The sequence below is a fragment of the Lutjanus erythropterus genome, chromosome 21 (assembly GCF_056507025.1).
Source record: "Lutjanus erythropterus isolate fLutEry1 chromosome 21, fLutEry1.hap2, whole genome shotgun sequence".
Taxonomy (NCBI): domain Eukaryota; kingdom Metazoa; phylum Chordata; class Actinopteri; order Lutjaniformes; family Lutjanidae; genus Lutjanus; species Lutjanus erythropterus.
The window spans coordinates 12,313,665-12,331,405 of NC_139337.1; the positions used below are offsets into that span (position 1 = coordinate 12,313,665).

The 17,741-nt window shown below is 38.7% G+C and overlaps 2 protein-coding genes across 2 annotated transcripts; one reads left to right on the forward strand and one right to left on the reverse strand.

Annotated features, from left to right (window-relative positions):
* Positions 1-279: 279 nt before the first annotated feature.
* fen1 (flap structure-specific endonuclease 1) lies at positions 280-5,650 on the reverse strand. Its single transcript, XM_084747449.1, has 12 exons — positions 5,512-5,650; positions 4,881-4,987; positions 4,598-4,700; positions 4,359-4,461; positions 4,199-4,262; positions 3,823-3,932; positions 3,200-3,336; positions 2,135-2,201; positions 1,789-1,920; positions 1,541-1,692; positions 1,004-1,118; positions 280-617 (listed from the first exon to the last, which is right to left on the reverse strand). Exons 2-12 carry the CDS (start codon positions 4,960-4,962, stop codon positions 540-542), a joined length of 1,143 nt encoding a protein of 380 aa, XP_084603575.1. The 5' UTR covers positions 4,963-4,987; positions 5,512-5,650; the 3' UTR covers positions 280-539.
* Positions 5,651-5,768: 118 nt separating this feature from the next.
* Positions 5,769-16,574, forward strand: tm9sf1 (transmembrane 9 superfamily member 1). The gene is made up of 9 exons (XM_084747445.1): positions 5,769-6,232; positions 8,767-8,978; positions 10,422-10,553; positions 11,173-11,295; positions 11,685-12,043; positions 12,428-12,582; positions 12,838-13,023; positions 14,863-15,136; positions 15,395-16,574. The coding sequence occupies exons 2-9, from the start codon at positions 8,772-8,774 to the stop codon at positions 15,786-15,788; spliced, it is 1,830 nt and encodes a 609-aa protein (XP_084603571.1). The 5' UTR covers positions 5,769-6,232; positions 8,767-8,771; the 3' UTR covers positions 15,789-16,574.
* Positions 16,575-17,741: the final 1,167 nt, after the last annotated feature.

The window sequence follows — 17,741 nt, forward strand, 5'->3', positions numbered from 1 at the left end:
TTCAAGAACTTATATTTCATCATGACCAGAGCTGAGCATCAAACACCGTCAGAAACCAGACAGCGACAAGACAAGTGACTATCATAACGAGCACATTTTAGATATATTGCTGAGAGTGTGAGCTTCTCTTGAACATGTGGATTATGTATTCTTAGGACTTAAACACTATGCCCTGTATGCATACCCCAAACATAAAACCAAATGCTTTTCTAATAGAAAGTTTCCCTGCAAACACAGGATGACCATAAAAGAATAAATGAAAAGCCTAATGACAAAATATTCTACAAAAAGACTTCATTACTTTTATTCAATAACAGAAAACACACATCAATAAAACCGAGAAACAAGATTTGTTTTATATTAACAAAATCATGTTTGGTCATGTACATAGACAGTTTTTCAGCTGAACTATTCATCACACAAACTCTTGTTGTGTAGCAGCTTCCTCTTCCCTCAGCTGGAGCTTTTACTCTATTTAGTAGGTGTTATTTATTTCAATAATTACTTCCCGAGAGATTCAAAGGAGCCCTATATTCGGTCTATTTTCCCTTCTTAAATTTGCCTGGTGTTGCTCCGGTCTTCTGCTTCTTTTTGGCTGATCCTTTCATCTCAGGTTCCTGAGTCAGGCAAAAGAAAAGGAACAAATGAGTCCAGCATTCAAAAGATAACTGAACACGTGCAACAGAAACTTGCTATGGGAAAAGAAAACAGGGTTTGGAACAATTCATAATATACACAAGCATCAAAATAAGGGATGACTTAATTCCCCTTTTTCATGTTTGATTCTGCAACTTTGAATATCTGCTGATACCCATACAAAGTATACACCTTCCTTTTCCCTTCCTTGAACAACTACAGTGTTAATAATACATTTGTATGGATGCAGTCCGCTTATCCTCATTTTGCAGTATCAGACAAATATTCTTATTTTTTCTTATTTAGAAAAAAGTTTTAAAAAAGTCTGACAATTTTGGAAACATTACTGTAGTTTTTCTAAATGTACCTTCCGTTTGGAGGACAGAGATCCAGTGACAGTGAAGAAAGAGTCCAGTCGTCCCTGTGTGCTGCCCTGTCTGCTCTTCAAAATCTTCTTACAACCGTTCCGCATCCTGTCCTCACTGCACACAGATCAAACAATTAATAAACAATTAATCAATAAACAAAACGTTTTGCTATGCACAATGTCATTTTCAGCTGAACTTTCCATTAATCTTTTCCCATGAAAAGCAGAATTTAAATGACTGTACATAAAGAAACAACTGTCTACAACAAGTGTCAAAAAGTAGATCTATGAGAAAAATGTCACTGTTGGAGCAGTAGGTAAAATAGTTCACTCACAAAGAGTCTAACATGAACTGACTCTGGAATGTGCACTATGTAAAAAAAAGATGTTTGATCAAATACAAGCTCTGCTTCTACATGACCAGCAGTGCAGCCTAGTGGCCAGATGTTGCACAAGCAGTTGGTCTGTCAATAAGCAAGCACAGAAGGCCAATGCAACATGGAATACAGTGCTGTGGAAAGTCTGATAATGGTTTACCTGAACTGTTTCTCATTACACATGAACTGAATCAGTCCCTCCTCATCCGGCTCATTCCACTTCAGCTCCACGGTGGAACAATCCACCACTTCCGGCTTCAAAAACAAGCCCCTGGCCTCTTTGTACAGCCAGTCCTCTGGAGCGGCATGCTTCTGCATGTGGACCAGCAGCACACACAAGGAATCAGAAACAAATCGCCTCTTTGTTTCAGTGTCTAAACTTCGGCATTGTAGCAGACATCAACTTACCTTGGGGTCAATGTTTTCAAGGATCTCCTCAATGCAACCGTGCTGTTTAATCAGGTCGATGGCTCTCTTGGGGCCAATCCCCTTGATGGTGCCGCAATAGTCACAGCCCAGCAGAATACACAGGTCTATGAACTATGATGGACCATGGAAAGGAGGAGTATTATACACTGTACCTGGTCTAACTGTGTTTACGGATCCATATTCCACACAGTACACAAAAACAAAGAATAATAACAAAACCACATGCTAATAAATGCTAAAAGAGCATTAATTAAGAACAAACTTTCACTCTTTATATTATCATATAATATGTTGCACCTTTCTAAAAGGTAGAGACAAACGTTACCTGTTCATTGGTCAGGTTGATGTCCTGCAGGATTCGACTGAAGTGGAACTCTTGAATAGGAAGTTTCCTAAAACAAATAAATCCATGTGTTATTAAGTGTACAAAAGAATACATTGCAATTAAATTTGATGACATTACTTATTGAGCACTGAGCATAAACACTCCTCTCCGAAGCCTTAAAGGGCCAGAATGTAGGACTTAGTGGCATCTAGTGTTGAAGTTGTAGATTGCACCTCCATGAATACAGCTCATCTCCCCCTTCACCTTCAAAGTGTGTAAGAGGACTTAAAGTGTGCTGGAAACTTAGAAAAAGGCCTTTTCTAGAGCCAGTGTTTGGTTTGTCCATTCTGGGCTACTCCATGCAACATGGCAGCCTTTGTGGGAGAGGACCCCCATAACCAGCCCATTTTACAGTAATGAAAACACAACAATTCTTATTTTCAGGTAATTATACAAAAATGAAAAACATTAATATTATATTCTAATCTGTCATATTCTGCCAAACAGATCCATTACACACAGATCTTTAAATATACACACTTATACAAACATCTAAATATTTAAGAGTAAGACAGGATGATGTGACATAATATATGTTAAGGTTCCTACTGGATCAGGGTGAAAAAACTGCCATCATCAAAACTGTTCTATAGAAGTTTTGTTTGTACAAAAAAGAAGAGAAATATGTGGTTATTTTGTATGGTTTTATAGCTGCTGTACTTGTAGCATGTTGTACAGAACTGGTGAGACAACCCAACAACACCACTATCATTGAAATAGATCATATGAATTTTGATAACAAGTAATTTTGCCCCATTTTGCCCCCAAAACAATTCTGGATAATTAAATAAAATGGAATTAATTGTGGGTTAAATGCTATCATCACCAAGTATAGATAGAATTTCAAGATTGCATGAAAAGTTGCACCGGGACCAAAACAGGGAAAGACATCAAGTCATCTCTGTTCTCCGAACATCTCTGCTACAGAATAGAAACAATAACAACATGGACAGTAACTGTGCAAAACAATGATGCAGTAACAGTGGGATGCAGGTATATTATTACTTTGCTTCACTGGCTGTGAGGTGTCTGAGCAGGACGTTGGTCCCAAAGGTCAGCCCATCCATGTCCTCTGTTGCTGTGGCAAAGACCTTCCCTGATTTAACAAGAGCAGCACAGCTGGCCTCCGCTTCACATGGAGCCTACAATATAAAAAGACATCATATTATATTTCACAGAATTATTCACCCACATCTGTCCAGCTGTGATTGATGTCTCTGACATGGGAAAAATGCTTTAGTTGGCTGACAAACAGTAGAACAACAGCATATCATTCTGACTTCAAATTTACTTCTCCAAATGTATTGAGGGTGAGAGCATTCCAGTTCAGATGTTAAAACAATCCTAAAAATTACGTTGTATACCTTTTTGCAAATAATAATTCATGAACATTCCACTACTTATGAAGAAATGTTAAGAATAGCATTTGCTTTAACGTTTAAGCTTTCTGTATAATGTTCCTAAAGGCCTTTTAAGCCTATTCAGATAATAAACTGTAAAAATAAGGAGAAAAATGTAAAAGAGCACTGATATTTCCTCAATCCTGTTTGGCAAAATCACTGTCAATCTAAATGAGGATATATAATAAATGTTGACAACAGCTGTAGCAAAGTAAGAGTTAATCCAACCTCAATGTATGGCACTCCCATCAGGGTCAGCAGCTTCTTGCACTCATCGTTATGCTGCTTGGTGACTTTAACCAGACGTTTGGTGAATTTGTCAATATTCTCCTGTTCCCCTGGGTTGAGATAAACGAAAAACAATCTACATTTACCAAAGTCAAACATTTTTACAATCTCTACCATGTAAATAAAGCATACGATATCAAAAAATATCATAACTGATCACACTAGTTTTTCTGCCAATGTGTCAAAAAGACACTGATTTTTATCTGTGTAGAAACAATTAGTTTGTTTGTCCGTACATTAAAACAAAGCACAATAAATCCAAGCAGGCACCAGTCATGACTATTGTTAAATTAAGTGTGAAAAGCATTAAATGTACCTATTTCCTGAGCTTGCGCCAACAGCTTCTCAGCTTCTGCCCTCCTCTCGCCTCTCTTCTCCAGCTGCAGGGTAAAGATGGTGGAAGCACAGTCTGATTACCACCTCCATAATAACAGAATGCAGGGAGGAATGCACCAGAGGAAATCAGTCATACTAACCTCTGCTGACTTGAGCTGTGGGGGCTTGCCGTCAAACACGTACACAGGTTTGATCCCGTGTTCCAACATCCGGATTGTCCGGTAGAACATTCCCATCAGGTGGCTGAGAAAAAGGGAAAGCAGGTGGCAGAAACATTTCAGTCTTGTGCCCAGGCTTGTACTACCTGATCTAGGACCCATTCAAGAACTACAGAATGTGTAGTATGTGTCCCGTTGTCTAAATGTCAAAGTATCTGTACCTCGTCGTCTCTCCATCCTCATTTTGAAGAACATTCCCATCCTGTCGCACAGCAATCAGGAACTGGTAGATACACATGGAGGCATCTATAGCAATTTTCCTGCCTGCAGTAAGTAAATTATTTGGCATATTCAAAACAGGATGGATTAGCCATTATTCACTGTATTAGGAGACAAAGTAAAGTACATCAAATTCTTTCATTTGCTCACAAGTTCAGACCTCATTTTGCTTTCTTATCCAGAGTTCACAGTCAGTATGTAGGGAAAGAGACCTGTAATGTTTACCAAAGTAGTTCTTGATGTCTTGCTCTTTGATGGCACCGGGGGCCTGGTCAGCAATCAGCTTAGCAAGTCCGTGTATTCCCATTGTGTTGGGCTAAAATCACTATGGTCTGAAAAACAATGAAACAATGTCTATTAATTGTATTTCCATACACATCGACCCTAGCCACACATTATAACTGGTTAATGAGGCTGAATCTCCCCAAAAGTTATTAAAAACGCGACAGCTATGCCAATTTAACAGCTGGGTTTAAGAGTTTTTTATTTAATTTACATGTAAACTGATATACGCCGAATTAAAGACCAGCAACCAGTAATGGTTAACAAATAACGTAAACTTATGCTCTATGCATGTCGGTTTAAGGTGAAAGACGGACACATTAAATTGCCAGTTCTTTGAAAGAAATCTGGGGTGCAGGGAAAGAACGTGTCCAGACAAGAAGCTAACTTTGCAGCAGAGAGCTAACTGTTGGCACGGCAGCAGACGTGTAGCTAGCAGGTAGGGGGCTAAAACATAAATAATGTCACATTCATTCACAATGCACATGCTATTAGCAAATAGCAATATGTATCAGATAGTTAGTTTACATATTGACTTAGGTTAAACCGTTTTTTGTTTACAACGGACACTCACCACTTGGTAGCAGTCGAGTCTGTGCACTTGTCCCGGCGTCTCGCGCGCGAGCAACCGTGTTTGTTTCGCGGGAAATCAAATAGCAGTCATTACCAATCAATCTGTCGCGTACGCCGTCATCAAATACGCTGAAGAAATGCGCATCGATAGTGCAGGATTGATTAAATGGGTCTGAGTTCTAACGAGGAAGTACCGTTCAAGCATTTGATTGGTTCTCTGAGGTTGGAGGAAATCCGGTCAATACAGAAAAATAATAAGAGTCGCTCAGGTAGGGGCTTAAACGGTCTAAACCTCGGTTTTCGGTGATGTTAAAACACTAAATAAGACATTTTAATTACAAATGGCTTGTGAGGTTGATATCTTACTGGCTGCAAGTAACCGGTAACGTCTGAGGTGTGCTTTTGTTTCTCCGCCCACTCCGGAAAACTCAACGGAGTCGTCGTTATTTTTATTTTTTAAGGTGACGTGGAGTCGGAACCCCTCTTCTACACCGTCTCGTATGTCAATAAAAGTACTTGGTGTACCCGGATATGAACGCAATGGATTCATAAGACATCGGGACGCTGCATCGAGGATTTACAAGATGTTTAGCTGTAAATCTTTACATTGAGCTCCTCTGTCGGCGTATACCACCGGGGCCTGGAGTCCGAGGAATCCAGCGGACAGACAGGTTTTATTGGATCTGCAGCATCGGGACTGAAGTGACATAACAGCGATACTGGTAAAGCAGACTCTGCTAACTTCGTGTCTGTCGTCGTTTTCTGGCTTCATGTGTTGGAACCCTAAATTAAAAAAAAATCCAATGTGTCGGTTTGGATAAAGCAGTTTTGATATTTATTTTACACGAATCAGTCAGCTCATTATAGACACGTTTCTTCCTACTGAATCTGCAAAACAAATAGGATGTGCCCTGCCTTTTATGACACTGTGATACTTGACCTTGCTCTTACTCTTAGTACAGTAAATTGGGCATAGTCTATTTTAGTCATTGCTTTACTCACCAGATGTTACAACTAGTTAATTATAGCATTATTGCTGGTTATTATTTGCCCGCTGATACAATTCTGCGTTAAATCATGTCTTAAAAACTTGTTCTGAAAGAAAAATCGTATCAAATGCATTTTAAAAATCGCATATTTTCCTTTTTAAATGCAATCATTAATTGTTCTGGCACTAAAAAGTTAAGGAGGTTCAGACCTATAGCTGTGATGCTGCTCTAAAGAGGCGTGACAGGAGACAGTTTGACAGATTCATTCAATTCATTTATCCTTAAGAGGAAGTTTCTGAGGCAAGCATAGTATAAAGAATGTAAACACAAGACATGTAAATATGAAACGTTTTAGGCAGTAACAATATATGACTTGTCGCAGTGGCCATGTGGCACAGTCTGACAGAAGATCATTGACAACTGATCAGCTTCTTCAGACCATCACCACCACGTAGCAGCTTTGGTTAGAAACCAGCTATAATCCATATTTCATCAGGCATGTACACTATCCTCCAGGGACAGTCACATTTTAATTGAAATCTGCTGTCACCTGAGCTTTCTACCTTTTTTTTTTTTCAGGATTAACACTGCTTTTCAACAAGATGATGCTCAACACAGAATAGAAATTGTTATCATCTATCAGGGGTGTCAAACAGGCCAGCGGGTGAGAACCAGCACGCCGAAGGGTCCAGTCTAGCCCACTGGATGACTTTGCAAAGTGTAAAAAATTGCAGAACATTAATTCATTCCCAACCAGAATACAGATCTCTGACAAACAATACTTGATGCAGTCATATTTAAGACGTTGAACATTGTGCTAACTATTGTCAGTCAGTAGCTTCAGTACAAAATAATTTGTATCAGACTTCTGTCTGGAAACAATACTGCTGGAATCCTGTTTCTAAGGCACTGCCAAAAGTTTTGATCTGTAATAGATTTGTGAGGCAGTGAATAACTTAACCTTCTTCCTCATTCAACTTCAGTTGTGTACTGTGGTGATGCCATTATTACTACACAGGAGTGTAAATAAAATTAAAAGAATTTATAGATCTCAACAAATTGACTCATAAAAAAGTAAACTACTATATTGTTGTTGAGTTTCAAAATACATGATAGATTCACTGTGATCTTTATACTGTATTGTATAATGACTGTAGACTGAATGTAGAAAAACTGAAACATGTTGAAATTGCACTTATTTTTTTTTTAATGACATCTCAGGCTGTTCATCGTGTTTTGCAAAAGGAGGGTTCATTAATTGTGAATGTTTTCAGAATGTACTTGTACTTCTTTATTCTAAAAAGGAGAAAAAATGACATGTTGTTATGTATAGGTTATTATGCAAAGGTTTTACTGGTCTGGCCTGTGTGAAATTGAATTGGGCTGGATGTGGCCCGTGAACTAAATTGAGTTTGACACTCTTGAAATAGATTTTAACAGCATTAAAACTGCAGCATCCAGAGAACTCACACTTTTTGCATTGCTGTGATATTTCATCAGCAGTGCAACATTGGTGCTTACTAGGATCAGCCTCTGAAATTGATTTTTGCTTTCTACCTCAAAGTTGTTTTTTGAGTTTGAGGACCAATTAGGTGGCTAAATTTGTATGGATAAACTGTTGTTTTTAAATGCACAATATGGAAGGTAAATAGTTTTGAGAGAAGCTTGTCTACTTGCCTCTATTACAGGGCTTTTCTAATAGAAAAAAAGGAAACAATAACATTAAACTCTGCCGTGGCATCATCATTTTGCTTCAAAATGTGTGTTAGCATTCCATGTGCAAAATATGTTTCCAGTACAGTCTGAAACTGAAAGCAATCTCATGCTCAGTAATTCTGGGAAACACCCTTACCTTGATTCCTAGAGTAACATCTACGGGCAATTTCATTTCATGCAGACCTATATTCTCACAAACTCATAACAGACAGACAAAAAGTGACAGAACTCATTTAATTCCTGTCCATAAGGACTGATAAAACTGGTGAAATACATTGTAAATCATTGTGGTCACAGTGTCTCACAGCTCTATGAGTGTTTCTCAGTTTTCTGGTTGCATTTGTCAGAATGTTGAGGGAGTGCTGTTGCATAAAATTCTCCATTTATACCACTTGACATATAACTCATTACATACGATGTTGAAGTGGCATGAACATGAGCTCATTTTGTGACTTGAAACGAGAGGCATACTGTAACTATCAGAACAGACTGTCTAGTTTTATATCACACCTGTCCCTCACAAACTGATGAACTGTCCATCTTTGCGACAGGGGTTATGCAGTGTGGAATAGGACACCTGCCAGGTGGCTGCCAGAGGACGATGGGGCTGCACTGCGTCTTGATCCTGTGCTTGTTCTCAGGCTGGGCGGTGGGCTACAAGCCTGGGGACAACGTGACTCTTTATGTCAACAAAGTGGGCCCTTATCATAACCCTCAGGAGACGTATCACTACTACACCCTGCCTGTTTGCAGGCCAGAGAAGGTCAGTCTTTGTTCTGTGTCACTGTGTGTTAATGGGCTGCTGTAATTCACACACAGAACTGGAGATTATTTTGTCATGCTAATGAATAAAGAACATGTATCAAGTATCTGAAAGACACCAGTATATAACTAAAAAAATAAAATGTTGTCATGTGAGATTATTAAAAAAAGGTCTAATGAAATTGTTAAATGTTTCCATGTGAGCCGCAGGTAAGCTAGAGATTTACTTTGGGATTTCTTTGAAGAAGAATTGAAGAATATGGAAAATGGAAGAAGAAGAATAGGTCAAAATCTAGTATATGTCTGGACCGTGTATGGTCAAGTGTGAAAATATGGTCAATTTGTTACAGGGCTAGTCAGTGGTATTGTCTATAATGTGGATGCCTGGGTATTGGATGCTCGTCTGCAATTTTCTGTAGCAGTCCTAGTAATATTTGTTGTGAAAAATTATTGATCAAACCAATAACTAACAGCAGTCAGTGTGAGACATCCTTATCATCCTTATACTTTAGCTGTTAGTGTTTCTGTAGTCGTGGCAAAACATTAAAATAGACATATTAGCAGTCTGAATTAAACTAAAGTTCCCTGCATTCTCAAGGAAAATATTACACCAAACTCTCAAAACAATTCCTTACACGTCTGTAAAATGCACAAATCTACAAACACAAGATAAAAGGCATCATAAGTCAGTAGTCTTCTCTGCAATTCAGCATAAATATAATCTGTAACGATAATCTGTATATCTGTAGAAATCCCCTCACCAGCCTCAGCTAACCAAAGCTGTGCTATTTGAGCAGAGAAGACCGTAACAGTGAGGGCCAAGCAGTTTCAAAAATTAAGACTTCTCACTAAAATATGTGCTGGTTGTAAACTGGTTGATCAGTTACACAGTGAGTTATAACCAGATTCATAACCCTGTTAATTTACCATCTATCATGTGTATGTGATGGTATTTTATTTTTTTTTTCAGCCGTTTCAAATAGTGTTATCTTTATCACTCAGTATAAATAGTATAAAAATACAGGAAGAAAAATGGGTGACATTTTGCTGCAAGAATGTATTTTTGATAAAATTTTAAGTTTTCATTTTGTGTTTTTATTCATCCATGGTGTCTAGTTTTGTTGATGCCAACATAAACTGAGTTTTGTCTTTGTTTAAGGTTTAATATCTGACTCATGGCTTTGAAGAAAAGCCAGTATTGGAAGTGTGATTTTGCTGTTGGCAGTGCAGCCCACATTTAATAGCAGTAACTTTATAGGATATGGTACTTCAACACCAAGCATACAGTGATGAAGTATGATTCTAGCTTTGTTGTTTTCTGTTTGCCTGCTAAAATTACCTCATAGTTATATGTACTGCTCACAGAATCAGAACCAGCTAATGCTTTATGCTGCTGCCTCTTTTTTTACATGCTGTTACTCATATTGTAACACTTCTTCCTCAGGTGCATCACAAGTCCCTGAGTCTGGGAGAAGTGTTGGATGGTGACAGGATGGCAGAGTCGTTATATCACATCCGATTCAGAGAGAACATGGAGAAAAAAACTCTTTGCCAGCTCACTCTTTCAGAGAAACAGGTATTTATTTTCACAAGATCAGAATAACTTGAACATAAAGGTCAGTTTGTAAGATTTCTGAGAATTTATTGGCAGAATGTGGCAGAAGTGGAATAAAATCTTCATCATAAGTCAGAGAAGCATTTTTATTAACTGGTTTTCTAGATAAAAATCACAACAAAGTTTTACATTTTGAAACCAATTTCAAAGAGTCATGTTTTATGTAAGGGTTTATGATCTACATTTTTTCTAACTTGCTCCATGAAGATCATGAACCCTTAAACCACTCAGTGGAATCAGTTGAGAAATGTAAATATCATAGGACTCTTTTTCAGAAAAAAATGCAGCTCCCCAGTTTACATGTCTTTGTATATGGGTCAGTATTGCCCTGTCCAATATGATGGCAGTGCTGACATGTGATCTAAATGTTAATGTGATAATGGTGACATCTACATGTGTCTATGTCTGGGTCCTTTAATACTTTGTATGCTACTACACATTGTGGGTTGAGTTTCAGTACTTTGGGCTCAAAGGTGATTTAAGCTGTTAATAATTTGTTAAGTAGCTTGATTTTAAATACGTAGGAGTGAGGAAAGGAAGTTTGGACATTAGTGTGTTACTAGTGTTTTGTGTGTGTCAGGTGGACGAGCTTCGTGAGGCCATCGAGGAGCTGTTCTACTTTGAGTTTGTCCTGGATGACATTCCAATCTGGGGCTTTGTGGGATACATAGAGGAGAGCGGCTTCCTGCCTCACAGCCACAAGGTAAACCTGTGATACTTAAAATCACATATATATTAAAATCTATACACAGGTGTCTTTATACCTACTTCTGTATTCTTATTCATATATACACTTATCTATGTAAATACACATCAAGAAATTACATATTACTATATTCATATTCATAGTTTTATATATATATATATATATGTGTGTGTGTGTGTGTGTAAATGTATACACTAAATTTATCAACATGCAAAGGCAGATTGTATTGCATGAGGGAGACAAAGAGAAACAGAAAGTGTAAGTTTGTTAAAGGCTTTATCTTTATGTAAAGTTCAGTTGAGCTGCACTCACTGTCATCCTTCTTATCTGTCACTGCCTCTCCTCTTTTTCTTTTTTGCTCTGTCTTTATCTCTCGCCTCCAACAGGTGGGTTTGTGGACACATCTTGACTTCAACATTGAGTACAATGGCGACTCAGTGATCTTTGCCAATGTCTCAGTAAAAGACGTCAAACCTGTTCCCCTGGAGGAGGGCGCGGGTGCAGCAGTGGGCGGAGTCGGGGTGGGTGGAGGTAGCCTGACGGTCACGCACACCTACAGCGTGCACTGGTTTGAGTCCCCTCTGACCCACGCCCGCAGAGCCGAGCGCCTCCGAGACTACTCATTCTTCCCCAAAACGCTGGAGATCCACTGGCTGTCCATCATCAACTCGCTGGTGCTGGTGGTGCTACTGCTGGGCTTCGTCATCATCATCCTCATGAGGGTCCTAAAGAATGACTTTGCCAGGTTGGTCAGAGAAGAAGCACAAGGGGTTATTTCTGGGCCATTTTGTTTTGGAGGCCTGAAGTTTTATGTATTCAGTATGAAAGGCTGCTAAAGACCTAAAAGAAACGTTAGATTAATCAATTAATCGATTTTTAATTGATACTTAAATTAATTGCCAACTGTTTTGGTAATCGATTTGGTAATCTAGTCTCGTGTATCTTGGTTATTCTTATTGATATAAATTTAATTTGAGATGTTTTTATTTGTGCTTTTTTTCTTCTGACAAATTACACTGACCCTTACAACCCTTAATTTTAGTAAAACAACTTTCATCTTAACTTCAACTCTCTGCTCATCAGGTAAATAATAATATCCATAGTGAAAGCATTTTTCTGTCCTTTGCAGGTACAATGTGGAGGAGGAGGGGGGCTGTGATGATCTGGACCAGGGAGACAATGGCTGGAAGATCATACACACTGACGTCTTCAGGTTTCCCCCTTACAAAAGCCTGCTGTGTGCTGTGCTGGGAGTGGGGGCCCAGTTCCTTACCCTCGCCACAGGTGAGTGTTCATTCTCAAATACACTCAAACGCAGTAACACACTTGGCTGAATGTGGTCTGGTAAATTCCAAAACAGTATCAGGGACTACCATTGTTCTGTTTGAAAACTGAGCATACTTGTTTTCTAGGCAGCACTGAGCCATAGCAACAGCGTCTGTACTGAAAAGCAGAGTGACACAGCAACTAGAAACCTGATAATAGTACATACACACAGGTCATAAGTCTGATTGTTCTCTTGTTTCCTCATTGCATCAGGAATCATCGTCATGGCATTGCTGGGAATGTTCAACGTGCACCGCCATGGTGCCATCAACTCTGCAGCCATCGTTCTGTACGCTCTGACCAGCTGCGTGTCAGGCTACGTGTCATGCAGCTTCTACACACAGATCAACGGACAGCGCTGGGTGTGGAACATCATCCTCACCTCGTCGCTCTTCTCCGGTGAGTTTGATAAGAGAGGTTTCGGTTCACTTCACACTTCTGTTTTAAAAGCAGGTTGAAGTTCAGAGAGCACTCATACATGTCATGTGTCAATCTGTGTCTCTCCACCTCTCTGTTGAGGTGCAATCAATAAAGTTTCCATAACTTTATTACTGCCCTTGAAAAGTTATGCTCAAAGTATTTGCTATTTTCATGTCATGGCTCTATACAATGCACTCAATCAGTCTTCTTTAGTTAAATGCCTTTACAGAGTGATACAACTTTCCAGCATTTTACAGTATAATTATAGAAAGCAAATACAGAACATGCGTTGTTTTTTCGTTTGAGATAGCAAAAAATTGTATACTTGCATGCATATATAAATTGCAAAAACAAATTTAAACAAAAGAAGGGTGTAGTGCAGAAATATAAATTTTCCACTTCTCCTTAATTTTCTCAAATTTATTTTCCTGAAAAGTCATGGAAAAGGTGATTCTTTCAATTATAAAGATTTCATAAATAACAGTGTACCATCCCTGTATAGATGGGTTTTCTAGCTTAAACCAGTTCCTTATAATTCACTCATAATTTCATTATAATTAAATATTTATAGATGTTAAATGTAAAAAGCCTAAAAAGGAGTTCACCCTAGTTCACAGTAATCTTTGTCTTGAATATTTTCATTAATTCTGTGAAAATCGTACAGTAAAAAGTATGTTCTTTTGTGCAGGCCCAAAACAAGTGGTAGTTGTGGTGGCTTTTCTGTATGCACTAATAAAAACATTCAGTAGGTTTTTTTCAAATACCTTCTGACTTTCTAGCATGAAATTGTTTGTGTGATGGCATACTAGAAAAAAATCTAAAGAAATCTAAAAAAAAGTCACTGTTATTTAAGCCATGTAAGTATACTCAATTCAATATCTGTTTACCCTAAATTTTTTCTGAGACTTTTTCTCAAGTAAACCATGTTCATTCACTTCTTAGTATCCTCACAGTACAGTTTATGGATTCAGATAATCTGCTCTCTGCCACTAACTTGATGTTTTTATACCTATTAATCTCCATCCATCCTCCATCGACACATAGATTTCCTCTTTCCTCCTGTTTCACATTCTTCCTCTCAGCATTTTCCATTTATGCATATTAAATTAGATAATCAAATCAGATTTTTGGGAACACATGACAACAATATTGATGAATTGTAATTGAGGTGTTTCTTTGAAACTGTATCTATAGATTTACATAATGGTCTGTGGTGGTTGTGTCAGGAAGAAGTTTGAACCTCTAACAGTGAAATAGTTGTAAAATAGAAATATGACTGAGATTAACTGTCAAACAAGAAGAATTTAAAACAGTAGTTCTAATGATTTTGATCATTTATCATTAGTAAAATAAATTTGAATTTGAATTGAAATTCTCCTCAAGAATAAATATTGTCAGTAAGGATGCTGACTCATTTCTCACTACTGTCTTATTGTTGTTCTTACCAACTTCTGTTTTGAGCTTTTACTTTCACATTTATGATTGGACACAGGCCTAATGGATGACTGACTCTCATGTCTAAACAATGAAGCAGTGTGTAGGGCACTGCTAGTATATTACAGCAGTCTCCATTAGTGTTGTGTACAATGTGACAATGCTACTCCACTCAGTTAATGATTTATTCATGTGTCTATTATATATTTACAGCATTCACACTTGCAGTACTTTGTTCAGGTTCAGAAAGTTGTTTGAAAAAAAAAATATGCCTCCTGGCACATAAAACTTATGGTCTTATTAAGTAATTATACAGCCTTACCTCATTATATTTTCATCATTAAAAACACAGAAAGAAATACTATCCTTCATTTGTTCCTTCAGCTCCCCTGTTCCTGACATGGAGTGTTGTGAACTCCATCCACTGGTGGAGCGGCTCCACCCAGGCTCTGCCAGCCACCACCGTGCTCCTCCTGCTGGGCGCCTGGGTGCTGGTGGGCTTCCCACTCACCGTCATAGGTGGCATCGTGGGAAAGAACCGGGCTGGCAGCTTCCAGGCGCCCTGCCGCACTCGCAACATCGCCCGGCAGATCCCCACACAGCCCTGGTACAAACACACAGCGGTACACATGGCCATCGGAGGCTTCCTGCCTTTCAGGTGAGCTCAATTTTGCTTTGATGCAGGAGGTTAAAGGGCAAGTATTTTAAGTTTTAAGATATTTTTAACTGGTAATGAGCAGTTTCATTTTAATACTGATGTCTCAATATGATGTTTTGATCTTTTAATTTGTTGTGTGATTTCAGAGAATCTGACCTAACTAACTATGTATTTATAAATGGGGGAAAATATTGAAAGAGCAGCCTTTTGAATTTCCTTTTCTACACTCTCACTCCTACTATCAATTTCCTCCTTCAGTGCCATCTCAGTGGAGCTTTACTACATCTTTGCCACCGTTTGGGGCAGAGAACACTACACCCTCTACGGCATCCTGCTGTGCGTCTTCGCCATCCTCCTCTCGGTGGGCGCCTGCATCTCTGTGGCCCTGACTTACTTCCTGCTGTCCGGTGAGGACTACCGATGGTGGTGGCGGAGCGTGCTCAGCACCGGCTCCACCGGCATCTTCATCTTCGTCTACTCTGTTTTCTACTACCGGAACCGGTCGTCTATGAGCGGCCTGGTGCAGAGCACGGAGTTCTTTGGTTACTCTCTGCTCACGGCGATGGTCTTCTCGCTGATGCTGGGCAGCGTGTCGTTCTGGGCTTCGCTGGCGTTTATTCGTTACATCTACCGTAGCCTCAAGATGGACTAGACATGGAATATGCATACGGAGTCAGACACAAAGCTATAAACACACATTTCTCCAAGCACACATGGACAATCCTCATCCACCGTTCTTGCTTTCAGTCATATACAACACACACACAAACACACACACCTCCTATAAGGTCAATGGGAGGAGAAACAGGGGCCTTTACCTTGATTTGACAGGGGCTAGTGATTGAACTAGAGCTGTCATTGTTGGAATAAGGGATGGATGGACACATGGAGAGTGATCTGGGTAGAGGGATCATGTATTTAAGGATTAAAGGGGATATTTCGGTACAAAGGGATGGTTGTGTCCCATCAGAGTAAATGGTAAAATGTATGGTGAGGTACATGAGTGAATGGATGTAATCATTGTATGATACAGTGTGGCATCATCTGCTCTGGATCCTACTTCATGGTCTGTCAAGGCTTGGCAGGATATACACATTCTTTATTCCCCATATTACACTGGTCACCCACCGAGACAGCCAACTCTGTAGTTTTGATTGATTATGCAGCAGTGCAAGTGTTTCTACTTGCAATTATACTCCCCCACCCATACAACCGTGGCAGGCTATTCAAGTATAATAGAAAAATTATGTTGTGCACTGGCCCTGTCAAGCTCTACGTGGTCCTGCAGTGGATAAGAGGAATGATGCCTTGTAGATTGAAGAGCTGTTCCAAGATGTTGGTGATGGGAGCAATATTGTCATTGTATTCTATTGTCACCATTGACTGTGATTTTGGTTCCGATGTAAATAGTCTTTTCAATAAAATGCTTTTAATACAATATTGGCAGCAAACGACTCTCACACGAATTTTCCCAGGTCGAACTGATTTCTATTATAAAGGGTAGGCTATCTACTGTATGGTTTCCTTTATTACCAATAGGCTTTTTTCTCAGCAGCCATTTGGACATGAAATAGTAGAGTAAACACAGGTGTTACCAGTGATACTAAAGTTCCATTACATTCAGGTCAAACAGTCAGGGTGTTATTGTGCTGCTTGGCTCTGTTACACTAAATGAAATTGGATGTCAATTATCATTATTGGTAACACCCGTGTTTACTATTTTTTATGTCAATATGGCTGCCATGAAATAGTCAAATAGCTAAATCAAAGGTTCCCTAACCATTTCCCTTAACGAGTCCTTTTCAAGTAAACTGATGACCCCTGAATGAGGGATGTATTTTCTGGATATTTCAGATTATGTTAAGTGCTTAACAAGTTATAAACTGCAGAGTTAACAAATAGGGAATGGATGAACTGCATGTTGTTTGTGTAAAATCGGCAATTTAGAAGATTTCCTGTGAATATAGCATCAGGGATGGAGTTTTCCTTATATTTTAAGAACTCTATACAGTTATCTGTATCATGCGTTTTAATTTTCAACATTCATACATACTTCTTGGACAAATTAAGTGTTTGGCAATTATTTTATTAGGTCTGTTTTAAGAGTAACTTTTGTAATGCAGGACAAGGCAAATGCAAACTTTAAATCTAAATTTCATCCAGTGTTCTTCACAGAAATTAATAATAGACTCCTTAAAATCAAGATGGCCTCAGGACCAGGGTTTGGAACCTGTGGCTTAATTTATTTTAATCAAAAGTGTGACACTTCCAGTACATATGAGCCTTTGGGTGTGTTGAAGTTTGACTTCATGTCCCTCTAGTCACTTTTATCATTGGCCAGAACCCCAAAAGTGACACCATCACATGCAAACTATTCTGTCCAAATTAAAATAATGAATACATATGGGCATATTATAATGGTCCCAGTTAAACAATCAAATGTGAAACAAAGACAATATTTCAAGGTGACAAAGTGAACCTGTATTTATAGAAAAAAATGCATAGAAATGTGTGCACATGATCTGAATAAGCACTTGAAACGGTTCCAAAAAAACAACGTAATACAAAGAATGTGTCCAACTTAAGACACATCTAGTATCACCAA

What these genes read in the sequence shown, in the direction of transcription:
- fen1 (XM_084747449.1), bottom strand. Translation starts at nt 4,962, where the DNA reads ATGGGAATACACGGACTTGCTAAGCTGATTGCTGACCAGGCCCCCGGT. An exon ending in GAGGATGGAGAGACGACGAG is followed by an intron (nt 4,462 to 4,597) that starts GTACAGATACTT and finishes CCTTTTTCTCAG; the next exon opens with CCACCTGATGGGAATGTTCT. An exon ending in CTCTGTCCTCCAAACGGAAG is followed by an intron (nt 618 to 1,003) that starts GTACATTTAGAA and finishes TGCCTGACTCAG; the next exon opens with GAACCTGAGATGAAAGGATC.
- tm9sf1 (XM_084747445.1), top strand. Translation starts at nt 8,772, where the DNA reads ATGCAGTGTGGAATAGGACACCTGCCAGGTGGCTGCCAGAGGACGATG. An exon ending in CTGTTTGCAGGCCAGAGAAG is followed by an intron (nt 8,979 to 10,421) that starts GTCAGTCTTTGT and finishes CTTCTTCCTCAG; the next exon opens with GTGCATCACAAGTCCCTGAG. An exon ending in CACCTCGTCGCTCTTCTCCG is followed by an intron (nt 13,024 to 14,862) that starts GTGAGTTTGATA and finishes TTGTTCCTTCAG; the next exon opens with CTCCCCTGTTCCTGACATGG.